This window comes from Ochotona princeps, chromosome 32 (assembly GCF_030435755.1).
Source record: "Ochotona princeps isolate mOchPri1 chromosome 32, mOchPri1.hap1, whole genome shotgun sequence".
Lineage (NCBI taxonomy): Eukaryota > Metazoa > Chordata > Mammalia > Lagomorpha > Ochotonidae > Ochotona > Ochotona princeps.
Genome location: NC_080863.1, coordinates 5,428,609 through 5,443,203, shown reverse-complemented (window position 1 = coordinate 5,443,203; position 14,595 = coordinate 5,428,609). Strand labels below are relative to the sequence as shown.

At 43.0% G+C, this 14,595-nt stretch overlaps 1 protein-coding gene across 7 annotated transcripts in view; it reads left to right on the top strand.

Moving 5' to 3' along the window:
- PSD3 (pleckstrin and Sec7 domain containing 3) overlaps nt 1-14,595 on the top strand; it is a 342,030-nt gene that overhangs the window by 154,519 nt on the left and 172,916 nt on the right. For 4 of the 7 annotated variants that reach the window (XR_009244449.1, XM_058657452.1, XM_058657447.1 and 1 more), the window contains one exon: nt 14,333-14,524. Coding sequence is in view for 6 of the 7 variants with exons in the window: in XM_058657452.1 (XP_058513435.1) it covers nt 14,333-14,524 (192 nt within the window). In the remaining variant the exon portion in view is untranslated. Of the gene's footprint in view, nt 1-628; nt 647-6,585; nt 6,609-11,540; nt 11,679-14,332; nt 14,525-14,595 lie in introns of those variants that run through there. The other 3 variants (XM_058657446.1, XM_058657448.1, XM_012928752.2) reach the window with 3 other exon arrangements.

Below are 14,595 nucleotides of genomic sequence, written 5' to 3'. Positions count from 1 at the left end.
AGTCCTTTATGTATGGTGGATAGTGTTGTCCTTGGCCTCATGGGAATTTTTCTCTACATCTGTCACTGTAAGTTTGCTTGAGGGTGTTATTGCCATTCAGCTAAAATCTGTCAAACCGTGATTTCTGCTATTGTGAAAGTTAAAAATACCTCTCTATGGGGAAAATTAGACACTCTGGTGCTTGCTTCTAATCCTTTATGGTTTTGTATTTTATGTGACTCTTGAGTTTTATTGCATTTCTGATGAAAGAAATAATACCTTTATAATATTTATTTCCGGAACATAGTATTTATTTGGCACTCAATTATTTCTCAGTGAAGTTTTGTACTTAGGTTTATTCCTAGGTGCTTTGTAAATGTTATTCTTCGTGGAATTGTTCTGAACTATGTTTTCTGAATGGCCCATCATGAGCTATTAAACTGGTTTTTATAATTTTAATACCTACTGGGTCACTCCCCAAATGCCTCCAACTGAGTCTTGGCTGCGCCCAATCAGAGTAAGGAACCTGGAACTCCACCTTCGACTCCCACGGGGGGTGGCAGAGATCGAGTTATTTGAGTCATTGCTGCTGCCTTCCAGGGATGGCATTCACAGGAAGCTGGAGAAAGGAGCCAGAAGTGGACATCAAACTCGGGCATTTTCCTAGGTAGGTCAGGGGCATCCTAACCAGCATCTTAACTGCTAGCTAAACACCTACCCCCTAGTCTAACATTTTTACTTAATATACTTATATAGTCATAATATCTGAAGGTAGTTATTTTATTTCTACCACTCTTTTCATTTTCTTTAGAATGAGAAAATTACAACTGGAATGTAATGCATATCTTACACTGTTGTATTTTGCTGGTGATGACCACTGACTAATCAAAATGTTTTAGCAAGTTCTGCAAAAGTTATGGGGAGATGAGGGTAGTGGCAAAGCCATATTGACCCAAAGGATCTTCTCCACTGGCTTGTCTTGGATCCTGACGGTTTCACTTGGTGTCACTGTTTGTAATCATACTGCTCATCCCCTCTAGAAAGACCTACAAAAATGCATATGAGATCTTTTCCAGTAATATGTGAAGAGTAATTTGAAAATTTTATGGACAAATAGGTTTAAAACGTAAGTTTATATAGGTGCAAGAGTGTTTGAAATCCATACGTTCTTATATTATGAGATGTTTGACGGACCCATATGCACCTAATTTCCTTATTCTTGTACCAAGAATAAGCTTACATTTTAATTCCATTTTCACATGAACTTTTGAAAATACTCCTGTATGATTCTTGCTAGGATAGCATGTAATGGATTCAGTTACTGACTATTTTCTAATAATTGTCACTTGTCTGTTTTTGTGGGGATTTAGTAAATGGACCTTGAACAAATGGGATGTCCAACACTTGGATGGTGCTGTCCACCTGGGCCTTCCCAGTCGGCAGCTGCTCCTCACCTCCATCCCAGAAGGTTCTAGCAGTGTGCTTCTTTTGCTTTTCCAGATATGTTGTTCTCTTGCCTTGGACATTCCTGGTTACCCCCAATATGGTTGGTCTCGGGCATCAGTCTCGGTGTTGCTTTCTCTGCACATGCTCGATTCTGTAGAGGTCTTAGTTGCTACTGCATGTTCCTGTTGCACCTTGCATCTTTACCATCGTTATGACTGCTTTTAAAAACCATCTCAAACCACAGTGCAAAGGGCAGCTGTGCCTTGTTGACCATTGTGACTGACACATAGTCACTCCATAAATGTTTCCTAAATGAATGGTTAAGAGGGTGTAGAGGATAGTACTTGGCATGTTATCAGTGAATGGGAGAGACTGCTGGGAGCCACGCTAATGAGCAGAAACAGTAGCATGAAGGAAGTTGGAAGGACTGATGGGGTAAGGAAATGTGTGCCTGTGCCCAGAACATTGTAGTTGAACTTTGTTTTGAATGTATGTAGAACTTCAGGATAAGTCTGACTTCTGGTAACTGGTGTTGAGCCCAGAGTTCTGAGGAATTTATTTCATACATAGATGAACTCTGTGTGGCCTTGATCATGAAAGCAAACGTAACCCTATGTTTTATGCTTTTATCCTTTCATTTTCTTTGCTTTTCTGGGTTGTGATAATGTATCCACAGCACTTCCACAGCATCTGAAATGCCAGATCAGCTCGCCAAGTTCCAGGACCCCACCCATGATGAGGACCATATTTACAGAGCCTGAGCAAAGAGGGGCAAGAGGCAGCCAGACCAAGGAGCAGTGTGGAGATACTTTCCATAAGTGAAAATCCTAGCAGCTTTGTCACAAGATAATGTTCTGTCCTCACAGCTGGCTTAGGCTGAAAGATTCTAACCTGTGACTTAGGGACTCTAAAATAGGAAGCAGGTTTGGGTTGAGTATTCTTGATTAAAGTCAAAACAACACATTTAAAGTGAAAACCTAAAAGTTGGTCAGACTTCTGACTTTTCAGGTAAGAGATGCTGTGTCTGTGCATATATGTCCGCGAGTAGTGGGGACAGTACAGCCACAGGACAACCACGGCTAATGCAGTAGGGCCAGTTGGGGTTATGCTTTAGTCTTCTTGTCCATCCCCTGTCTCGGCTCAGAATTCTTCAGTTAACTCCTCTTCCAAACAGCTCAAAAGTCAACAAATGACATCAGCTGATGCTCTAACAGTCAGTGTCCTTTGATCTTGTTCAGTTTTTGCTTCTCTTCCGTGCATGGCAGAAAACGGTTTAAACAAGTTGCACTGTGCTTTTTTTTTTTGTCTTCCTAGGAAACTACAGACAGGGATGCCTGAGCGCCTCAGTGCAGGAGACTTGCTGAAAAGGAAGGTCCTCCCAGAATGCATCTGGTTCAGACAGTCCTTTAGAGTTTGTAGTTGGGAAAAGCAAATGGAACTTGCATGTATTCCAGCAGGAGTACATGTAGAACTGGTATATGCGACGTAACCGGGTCCATTGGCTTGAAGAGTCCGTGCGATTCACAGTGCTTTCAGCCAACAGAAAATTTCTAAGATTTAGGAGTCAGAAATCCTGAGATTTCTGGGGGAAATGTTGCTTGTCTTTTTGCTTATTAGACCCTTCGAGGGCATATCTTTTTAAATTTACTCATCAAACCCTTTGAGGACATCTTTTAAAAAATAACTATTTTCCTTGAACTCGGTAGCATCCCTTTATATATCTCATGTGTCTCAAGACATGAGCGAGTTTCTTATTAGAGGTGTAACAAATGCCATGTGACTATAAAATCATGTTAATCAGGGGTCTTCGTAGGTTACCCAACGCTGCTTGGTTTGATCCCTAAAGAATGAGCAGATTTTTAAATGCTGGGAAGGGAGAGCATTTGAAGTTAAAGAAATATTAGTACCAGCAAAGGGGCTGCTCGGTGTACCTGGGGAAAGTGAGATTGAAACTTGCTGGCCAGGTGGAGCAAATCCAGGCACTAAGAATGGGGTAGCAGGCACTGTGCCAGGGAGTCTGCACTGTGTTGAGTATGCACCGGAATGGTTTTGAAGGAGTGTGATGCTATTCTACTTCATTCTAGTTTTATTTAGTTATTTAGGTACTTAGATACTTACACTCAGAATAGTGGTTTGGTTAGACTGAAGACCCTTTGGTTAGTGAATGTGTCTATTTCTGGCTTACCATGAAACCTTCAAACTTGATTACTCCTGTGGTTCTGAATGATGCTTTGAGTTTTTCTGTAGTATAAGGAGTCTGCTTATAAATTTATAACTATACAGTTTAGAGAATGTCTTGCTAATCTCCTTAAGTCTTTCTTTAAGTATAGACCATCTTACATTCTAAGGAGTTTATGAGACCCAAGTAATTTGGGTAGGCAAAACAAAACACTTAGTCTCCTCCCCAGAACAGTCTGTCTTAGTCTTGGTTAAGGGTGGGTGGAAGGTATTGTGATTCACTCCCTAGTTCCAGACACAGGCTTTGAAGTCGTCCTCACCACAACACACTATTCGTTTATCCATACATAAATGGTTACTACATTTGCAGTTTGTGCTAATGACCTTGTACGAAGTCCTTTGTTCCTGTCACTTGGGCTTTGGCAATGGTCCATCTTCCCTCTCATCCTCTTGACTTACGTAATAACTAATTTGTCGGCCACAATTTGCAGGGCCTTATAAATCTCCTGTAATCAGTCTGTCTAGTGCCATTTAACTCAGTCAAATCTCAAACATGACTTCATGCCTCAATATTCCACAACCCTCTCACTGCTCCTTCTACCCATTGTGGTGTAGTGATGCTGGCTTCTTGTTGGGCTTAAATCACGTAGCTTTACGCCCTCAAGACTTGGGTGTCATTTTTGTATTGGATGAATTCTTTTGGCCCCCTCCTCCTAGTGATTGCTACCTTTGGCTTAAGTTTAATTTTCATTGGACAGATTTTTAGAGAAGGAGAGACAAAGAAATCTTCCATTTGCTAATTCACTCCCTAGTGACCACAGTGGCCAGAACTGAGTTAATCTGAAGCCAGAGACCTGGAGCCCCCTCAGAGCTCTCCCATGGGTGCAGGACGCCAAGGACTTGGAACTTCTCTGCTTTCCCAGGCCATAAGTAGGGAGCTGGATTGGAAGTGGAACAACCGGGACACAAGCCGGTGCCTGTGTAGGACTGGGCTGCTGAGCCATGGCACCAGTCCCCATAGTTTCCTTTCTAAAGCTAAATCTTCATTTCGAGTCGTGACACCCCCTTAGTTCATTTTTTTGAATAAACATGACTCAATTTCTTCAGCAATCACATCCTTTATTTAACGCCCAACACAAAGTGGTTATGATGAGAATGAGCAAAACCAGTGGACCTTGGACTTGGAGTTGTACCATTGTGGTTCCCAGATGGGCATGCACTCCACAGCCTGTGAATCCTCAGCTGTAGTGTCCGGGATGTGTGTTTTTCACCAGTTATTTTTACAGACTCTGACCTTTGAGAATTACAGTGTTCTTCATAAAGACACTTGACAGTTCTCAATCCACTAGTCTAGCAGTGCTCTACATTTGTTTTAGCCTATATCCTATATGGTTGAGATTATAGCTAACCAAATGGTTCTCAAGTTTTAGGTCTGAGATGGGGCTGGAAAAGTTGGCTTTATAGTAATTTTCCAGGTGATTCTAAGTAAGGAACACATATTTGAGAAATACGTGAACGTTAGAAAGTTGCCTCCGTGTGAGGGAGGGCTCTAATTTTCAGAGTCGAGCACTAGAATTTTATGAAACATTGTTTTGAGGTATGTGTTCCTGCGTCCTATGGTCATAAAGGTTTGGGTGAAGGAATAATGCTCTTGTCTGCCTTGGCACACTGGAATGCAGCACTACATTGCCATGGATACTGTGCCGAGTGCCTAATCTATGTTCTCCACTATCAAGTGGTATGTTGGGGGTTGAACAAAGCCAACTTTTTCTTCACTGATGCCTTCACACCCTGCAGATCTGTTCACTGCCTGTGGCACAAGCTATGAAGTATGTGTGTTTTTGCCATCGCTAGATGGTCCCTGAATGTATTCTGGGCAGTTAGGGTGATCTCTGGCCCCACTCTGTATTTTATAAAATCAATTCTTGGAAGCAGAACCTTAAAGGGTATTTTAGATATCCCAGCTCTGTTTGAATGACTAGGTTATCTGATCCTCACAATAACCCTTTCAAAGGCAAGTATTATGGCCCTCATGATTTACTGGTGAGGACACTGAGGTATAATAGCAACAGAATTTGTCAGCGGCCTGAGGAGGCCTGTTCTATCTGAGCCTTCAAAGTCATGCATTTTATTTCCTCTTATTCATCTGGCCTTTCTATTTCATTTAAGGTCCCTCTGAGGACAATTAACTGTTTATTCTGGAAAATTCAGTAGGATTAAAGTCGGTTGTGTTTCAATTCCAGCTGTGTGTATAAGTAGCTTTGTGTCTTTGGGAAAGTTACTCCACCTCTCAGAGCCTTATTTTTCCCCCTCTATTAAGTTTAAACTCCTTTCTGGATACTCCCACCCCTTATCCCAAATACCAGGAAATATTTGTGTGTGTGTGTGTTTAACATAAAAAAGTATTTGTATTTACAAGAGAACAAGTTGTGATATCTTCATGGGTAACATCATCCCAAACTTTGGCACATTTAAAATGATAACAGCAGGAGTTATTTCTGCAGGCATTTTTGTTGCTGTGAAGTGACTAGCATGTGACAACACTGTGACAAGGTGCCAAAACGTCATCTCTTGGGTGACTTGCAGTTGGTGACCCCAGCAGGTTTCAGGATTGAGGATCTGTTTGGGCAGGAGCAGCGAGCCGGGCTGGTCCCTAGCAGGACAGGACTTCAAGCACCTGTGATGGCTTAGGAGGGGCTGGTTACACCTTTGCCATTATAGCCGCCTGACTTGTGCCTGCTGCCTTCTATTTTCAGTAGCTGGGGCAAAGGTTTTTTTGGGAGGACTGGAGAGACCTGATGGAAAGCTTGTTTAAGACTGATTTTTACTGGCCCTGGTTCCACATATAGGAATTCAGGATGTGAAACCAGCACTGTGAGGTCACTTGACTACAGTTGAAGGGGAAATTTACAAATGAATGTTAAGGATCTTGCCAGTGTTGTGGGTTATGTTTCCTGCAGACCTCAAAGGAATGAGTGTACCCTCTGAGTGGACGTCCCACCCTGGTAGGTTTGTTTTGGCTTTTTGAGTGTTTTTCTAATGAGTGATTCGGTTTATTTATTGTTAACTGTGCTTTTTCCTTTTTTGTCCTTCTATATAAAATCAGAATGATGCTTAGACCATAACCCACATGAATGAAATAGAAGAGTTAAGTTTAAACACAATTGCCGTAGAGCTGATTGGCTGGGTTCCTAGTGTTTTTGTGTTATGTATGCTAGGCTGGGTGTTAACTGAAGTCAGGCACTAAGAAAAAAAACAAGTAATATTCTAGTGTTGCAAATGAGTAACATTTCAAACTTGGTCATCAGGCACATATTTCCTTCCTTTGGAAGAATGACAATATCTATGGGGCTAACACCTCAGTGAGGTCAGAGTAGTATGTGTGTCTGAATTTCATTCTGAACTGTCAGTGTTCTGTGGAAGTCACAAAGCGCGAGTACAGGGTGTTTTCTGGGCTCATGACTGATGTTGGTTTCTTGTGGCAGATAGCTGGGAACTAAGTGGTTCAGCTCTGTGCCTTTGTGGTGCTGGTCAGAAAGCAAAGGCTGTGGCTAGGGAGATGCTGCTGTGGTCATAGCTGCACCCAGGACATCCAGATCAGACTCTCACAACAGTTACTGCACCAAGTTTGGTATGGCTCTTCAGAGTATGTTGGTCCAGCTTGGGTGGGGCGGAGGAACACACTTGGAGGAGTGGGGACTATGTTACTGATGAAGTAACAGAATTGTTCCGCTTTGGAAACAGTCACGGAAGACGAAGAGAAGTACGAATAGACTGGCAACAATGTAAACTCACTTCTTAATCCATCAAAGGTGCTCAAAGTCTTGATCTGCTGGGGATCTGACTGGCTTTTGGGCCCTGCCACCAGGCATCCTCGGAGGTGCTGGTACGGGGAGGGGGTGCCTTCTGTTCAAGGCTGTGCATTGGGTTTTCTTTTAAGGAAGCTGTATGTATGACGGGACTGCCTCCCATCTCTGTTCTCTGAAATCGAGTGGTCATTTCACCTGGGCCGCTGATGGGATTCAGATCTCCATCACTTTAGACCATCCCAGGGCTGTTTCTCAAATTTCTGTGGTACAAGATATATCTTACTGCACAGATCTGTCAGCTAAGCAAAATTTGGGATGGGAGGAGGAGATAGGAAATGGTTAATTAAAACCTTTTTACAAAGGTTTAAACAAAGTGAAGCTGCTTTTTCTGATGCACTTTGAGTACAAAACATTTAAACAGTTCATAGAAAACCAGATTAAAAGATTGTCTATGTGGTGTAAATTTCTTTTATTCTAGTCCTGGTTGTGTTAGTAAGCTTTTGTCACTGTAACAAAGTATTTATGAAGGAATGAAGGCTTTTCTTCCCTGGGTTTGGAAGTTCGTCTACACAGTCGTGTGATCCCACTGATCTGGAGTCCATTGAGGGCTGGATGGCGGAATGTGTAGGGAAGGGTCACGCCAGGAGCTGAGTAGCCGGGATCCAGCTGCTAGGTGTAAGGCTCCTTTAAAAGCTGTTCTGGGGAGACCTACCTGCTGAGGGTGAGCCCTGTGACCTCAAGACCTGCTAGAAGACCTGCTTCCTAGATCCCGAGATCAAGTCTCCACCTTTAACCCATTCATCATTACCAGAAGAATTGGGGACCAAGCCTTGAACAAAGAGCCTTAGGAGTACACCCAAATTATTGCATAACTTTTTTCATAATACACATTTTCCATGAACTTTGTGTAACAACCTTTTGCACTAATGTGTGTTGTGCCTGCATTGGGAATTTAGAAAAGAAAAACTTTGGGTTTCTGGTCATTGCCATTTTCTAGAGCATGGAGTTATTTGTTCCTCCAGGAGATGTTGGCAGGATGAGGGAGAGGCAGTGATGTCCTTTGAAAAATATGCCGTTTGATTCTGATTCAATATAAAAATAATATTTGAAGCCATGGATATGGATGTTCCGAAGTTGCTTGAGGTCAAAGTTTTGTTGTTTGTGTGTTGGCAGCCTGAGGAGGAAAAGGTCAACCTTTTGGAATTTAAAGTGACATAGTTATTAAATATTATCTTTGCTTTTTGAACTGTCTGAAATTTCTTTCAATTCATGTAATTGAGTAAAAAATGAGAACCTATATTGTTCAGTAACATTAAGGAAAAACCCAGGGAGTTTTCATTTGAGTTTAGCAAGGATTTTAAATGGTTACAAATAATTCAAACAAATGCATTCACTCATTTTGCTCATGAAGAATAGTTGCCCATAATCTTACAGCATAATCACATCGAATTCCAGGAAGTTAAACTTTATTTAAAAAATACAGAAGTAAAATTTTGATACTAATAATCTCAAATGTACTTACAGTAGTTTTCAAATACTGCTTCCCTTAGAAATAATTTTTAAAGGGCGTTAGAGATTTTCTATGACTTTTTCAATGGGGGCTTGAAGAGTAGGCTGTGAACTTCTGTCTAGCATTAAGTATGAAACCGGTTACAAAATGTGCACCAGACGGAGGGACCAAAACTCCAAGAATTTCATGGTACCATTTTGGTGCTTTTTGTAGTTGGCTTCTGCCCTCAGTTCGTACTGCTGTGGTTTTTCCTATGCAGAAATGGTCTTATCAGAACACGAGCCTGAGTGCTCTCTTAAGAGCCCTGGTAGTTTTCTGTGATTTGCAGGAGTGACTGAAAATTCAGACTGGACCACAAAATCCTCTGGGACCTTTAAGAGGAAAAATGCCAAGGCCTGCTGTGGACCAGTGGACTGAACCCTTGACACCTGTCTTTGAATGCTTCACCCACCCTCATCCTTACTTGGTTAGCTAGGGGACATGTCAAAGTGGACATGTCTAAAATGCAACTTCTTTCCTTACAACCTGTGCCAAGTTTGATCTTTCCTGTCTTAGTTGGTGGCCATGCTGCTCTTTCGATTACCAAGCCTAAAATCGCACCTCCTAGCAGGACCGGTTGGCAAGCCTTCTTTGACTCTGCCTGGAACAGTACTGCTGCCCCACCACAGCTGTTCCTCCCTGGAGTGTTGCTGCTGCTCCTTCCAGGCTCCCTGCCTGCTCTCCTGCAGTCTACTTTAGAAACATTGGAGTGACACTGCAAAGATGCAAATGACATCTCCCACTGCTCAGAATCCTTCCATGTTAACGATTTTGCTGAGTGAAAACACACTTGCTCAGAGTGGCCCCACTGGGTCTTGAACCATACAGTACTTCCAAAACTGGAGGTGTCCTGGGGTATGGCAGGGAAGCCGCACTTCTGGGGAAAACACATCATACTTGGCCTCTGTTCAACTCTGTCAACTGCCAGCCAGATGAGCAGCAGGAGAGCATACAGGGCTTAGGAGCTGCAGTTGCAACAGTCAGATACCGCCTTGCCTCAGTTTCCCAATCCAGGCAGTGGGTAACGTGTGAGATTCCGTTAGGTGAATGAGTGGGACTAGCTGAGGCTGTTCGGAGTCATTTTCCGTGTTTCATTGCTTTCAGAGTTAGATTATGTTCTGGCTTTATAGTGTCTGGGAAATAAATGCTGTATAAAATCATGGCCAGTAAGGTGTCTTTGCTGTCTCAAAAGCAGCGTATGCTTCAGGATTTAATGGGCTTCCAGTACACTTAGAGCTCAGCTGCCTTCTATCATGAACCTCTCCCGGACTGTGGGTGTCGGGCACCTGTCTGTAAACCCAGTGCTCGAGGGGGCCGGGGTGCTCCTCCTGGTCCTTCGGTTCCTCTTGTGACTTGAGACATGGTGTCCCATCAGTCGGAATTCTCCTTACTCTGCTCCTTAGCTGCGGTGTATTGCTAAAAGAGATGACTTGTTTGCTATGCATCGCTCTCAGGATAGACTACATAAATGCAGGGCTGGCCAGAGCTTTGACTTCGTTATTTCTGCTGCTGTGTCATTTTCGCTACCATGGTTAAATCCAAATCTAACCTTTTAACGTGAAGACTTAAATACAGGGTGCGTGTTTGGCGTGGTGGTTATGAAGGTAAGCATCTCCCACATAGCACTGCTGGGGTTTGAAATCTGTCTCCCACTCCTAACTCCAGCTCCCCACTACAGCAAAGTTTGGAAAGCGTCAGTGATGGCTCAGGCATTTATGGAGTAAATCAGTCCCTCCACACACCCCCAAATAGAAATTGTTTTAAAAATGCACCAGTGTATCTGCTGCTGTCTGCTGAAGCACTTGAGGCCAGACTTTGCAGGATGAGTCCTAAGGATGGAGAAGGTTAGTGCCACTTGCTGTTAATGATAGAGCATGGACAGTGAGGATGTGGTCACCAGGACGACCCCGTGCTTGCATTCTCATGAGAGCACTGTGGAGCGACTTCAGCCTGCCCTTGTCATGATGTGGATTCAAAGTGAAATTTACCACAGTGGCAGGTGAGAGGTGGAGGTTTTAAAAGGCTGTGCTGTAATAGAAGCATTTATCCAGTACTCTGCGAAAGCCAGAGAGGGAAAATTGGAGGGTGGTTCTTGGGAAAGCTGCTATTTTGCTCGGGCTCTGTAGAGTGTGGCAGAGTTTGCAGAATGGTGCTTGTGGGTGAAGGGGGGATCAAAGTGGCATGGGAACAGCCTGTGTCCGTGCTGGGGGAGCACGCTTGTCTCTGTGTGGGCCCAAGCGTGAGATGAGACAAAGGGAAATGGGGGTCTGCTTCTGAAGGGCTTTATGCCTCATGCCACAAGATGTGGAAATTTGTCTTCTGTAGGGTTTCTTTCTTTTTGGAAAGTGGACCTATGATGGCAGTCATGGTAGCAGTGTGAATATCACTTGGGAAAACAGAGTGGACTTTCCTTGTGTATTTTGAGGGTATAAGTATCAAGAGATCATAGGCAACTGAATTCTTAATAAAACCATGGGAATATAGCAGTAGGAATATAAAATAAATCTGGAAAGCAGATTTCCAGCCCTGACTATCATTCCACTTAGAATGTGAGGTCATAATGGCGTGACCTCACAAATCGGGATTTCTTGGATGACCCAGAGACGCAGAGCAGGCAATGGCATTGCGGGGTGAAGAACCCTGGGAAGGAGTTGACTCTGGGAGGAATGGCCCAGGGGTGCCCTAGGAGGTGTGATGGGTTCTTGTCTGTGTTGCTGGTGAGTTTACACTGCTGTCCTGGCGCCAGGCGTTCTTATTTAAGTGGAGTAATTTCGGGTCTTGTGCAAGTGACCACGTAAGTCCTGGAGAAAAGCAGAAGGGAGTCTTAGAGGACTGAGGTATTTATCTTCACCTTTTCCCGCGTGTTCTCCTTTTACTGAAGGCTCTTAAGATCGAGAGGTCTGACCACATAGATTTTAAGCGTGCATTCTTCTGGGGGGGGTATGAAGAAAGTTAAGTAGAATCCACTGGGCTGGCAAGACGGTAGAAGGAAGAGGCAAGTGCGTGGATTGAAGCAAGAAGTAGGCACGATTCTGAGCAGTACAGTTTAAAAATACACTCATGAGGGTCTTAGTCAAGCCAGGTGTCTGTTATAGCATGTGATTAAACAGGTGTCGTGTCTTCCCTGAGAAATGAACAATAAGAGGCATTTTAATCAAATAAGTACTTTTTTTTTGACTTTCTTTACTACGTTATAGCTGTTGCATAGAGTACACGCAATCACAACTCCAGGAATATTTTTTTCTTAATGTGAAAACTACTTGATTGTAATTAATGTGGCTTGTGGAGTACACTTTTCACATCTCCACAAGAATTCTGAATTTCCTTTTAAAGTAACCTCTGCTGTGAGTTCACTTTTATAGGTATGCTGTAGATGATTATTTGGTTTTCCGATGGGTTAAGTTTCAACAAATTGGGACTGCCAGCTCTATAGAGGAAGGCTGGGGAAAAGGCTTGCCACCCTCGTGAGGCAGCTTGTTCGCATTGGTGGGTGTTTTCTGCCGGAAATCGTTGGCTTGTTTATTATTCGTCCTGATTTGTCTAGGTCAGTTCTGGTGTATGGCTTTTCTGGCATTGGTGTGCTCAGTGACTATGGTCTACTTGAACCTTCTTTTCAAAAAGCAGCATGAATGGCATCTTTATCAGTGGAAGCAAAAGTGAGCCCACATCAGTGACGTATTTTGTACTCTCAGCTTGCTTCAAGGTCTCAGTATGTATGAGTTGATGTATGCATTGAATAGAATTTTCATATAGCTACATCTAAGACAGTCTTGGGATAACTTGTCTTTCTTACCCCTACTCTTTTCCCCTAATTTATTCAAAATGCAGAAAAATGAAAACGAAAGCAAGCACTTATTGCCATTGGCTGATTCATTCTCCAAAGGCCTTTGACTGGGCTGGACCACAGCCAGGAACCAGGAACTGAGCCCTTGTCCTCCATGTCGGAATTAGGGATCCAGTTATTGGAACCATCACTGCATTAGCCAGGAGCTGGAGTTGGGAATCAGCCTTGGGCACCATGACACGGCACACAGGCATCCTAACCAGCGTTTGAGCTTCGGGTGCCCCTGCTCATCAATAACTCCCTTCCAGGTGGAGCTTGTGGGGTGTCCACTGACAGAAGGTTGCTGAACAGGAGTTTCTAGGGATAGGCAATAGGCAATAGGTGCCTATTGCTTTACTGAAAACAACTGACAATATTCATAGCTTAGTGACTGTTTGAGATTTGGTAAATAATGTGAATCTAGAGAAATTGTATCTGCCACCAAAAGCTCAGTACTTCGTTTTCTGAAGAGACAGTGCTGACAATGTGGCTTTTAAGAGTGAAATGGTCCCGGCACTACGGCCAAGAGGCTAAATTGTCACCTTGCAAGCGTTGGGATCTCCTAGGGGCACTGGTTTGTGTTTTGGCTGCTCCACTTCCTTTCCAGCTCCCTGTTGCTGGCTTGTCTGGGATAGCAGTCGAGGACAGCCCAAGACCTTGGAACCCTGCACCTGCATGGAAGACCCAGAAGCAGCTCCTGGCTGCTGGCTTCAGATCAGTTCAGCCCCAGCCATTTTGGCATTTGAGGAGTGAACCAGAGGATGGAAGATCTTTCTCTCTCTCCTTTCTCTAAATCTGCCTTGCCAATAAAAATCTTTAAAAAATTAAGGGGTCAACCATTATTTTGCAGATGGCCAATACTTATTGGACAGATTTTAATGTAAGAATGCGAAGGTCATTGACATTAGTTTATATTTTATCTTACAACTAACCTTTTAACAAACTACTGCTTGTCTTATTTTGGTCTTTCAAGAAAAAACATCCACAATTACTCAGCGTATATTAAAATACCCCTTTTTCTAATCAGTTGTCTGAAGCCAGGTTTTCTTATGTCAACCAGTGCAATACAAGTTTGCAGTATGTGGTAGAAATGACTGAGAATTTAGTTATATAAAATATGAAAATAACTCACCTGTTTCACCATTTTTTGAAAAAGTTACTTTCAACGAAAGTAACATTCATACTATGCTGTGACAGATGTATTCTTGAACTTGGTGTTTTAGAATTTTCTGTTTGAATGACTGGTCTGGTGAATATCAATAGATATACTAACCTCCATAAAAAGAACTTTTGGAATTCTTAATACCTTAAATACTATGAAGCACCAGAGACCAAAAGTTTGGGAACCACTCATCTCAGGCCTAGGTAGGTGATTAGACGTCTCTCTAATTTTTTAGATAAGATCAAAATATTTTCATGACTTTTTAAGCAGGACATCATCTCTGAAGTCATTATTTACACAAGCCTCCGTGTTATCTAATCAGGTTGTTCCCCTTTTTGCCATACAAGAAAAATCCTTTCAATTATTTTCTTTATCACTTCTCACAGCAATCCTGGGGTGAAAACATGCCTAGAGACTCATTCTAACATGGGGAGCACTGAAATCCTGGAAAAGGAGACCTCAGAAAGCGTCAGCAATGGTACCAGCAGCAACCTGGAAGCGGCCAAAAGGTTGGCCAAGCGCCTCTACCAGCTGGACAGATTCAAAAGATCGGACGTCGCGAAGCACCTCGGGAAGAAGTAGGTCCTGGCCCAAGGCGGGGGTGTGTGTGCGCACATGTCTGCACGTGTTTGTGTGTGTCTGGTTGCAC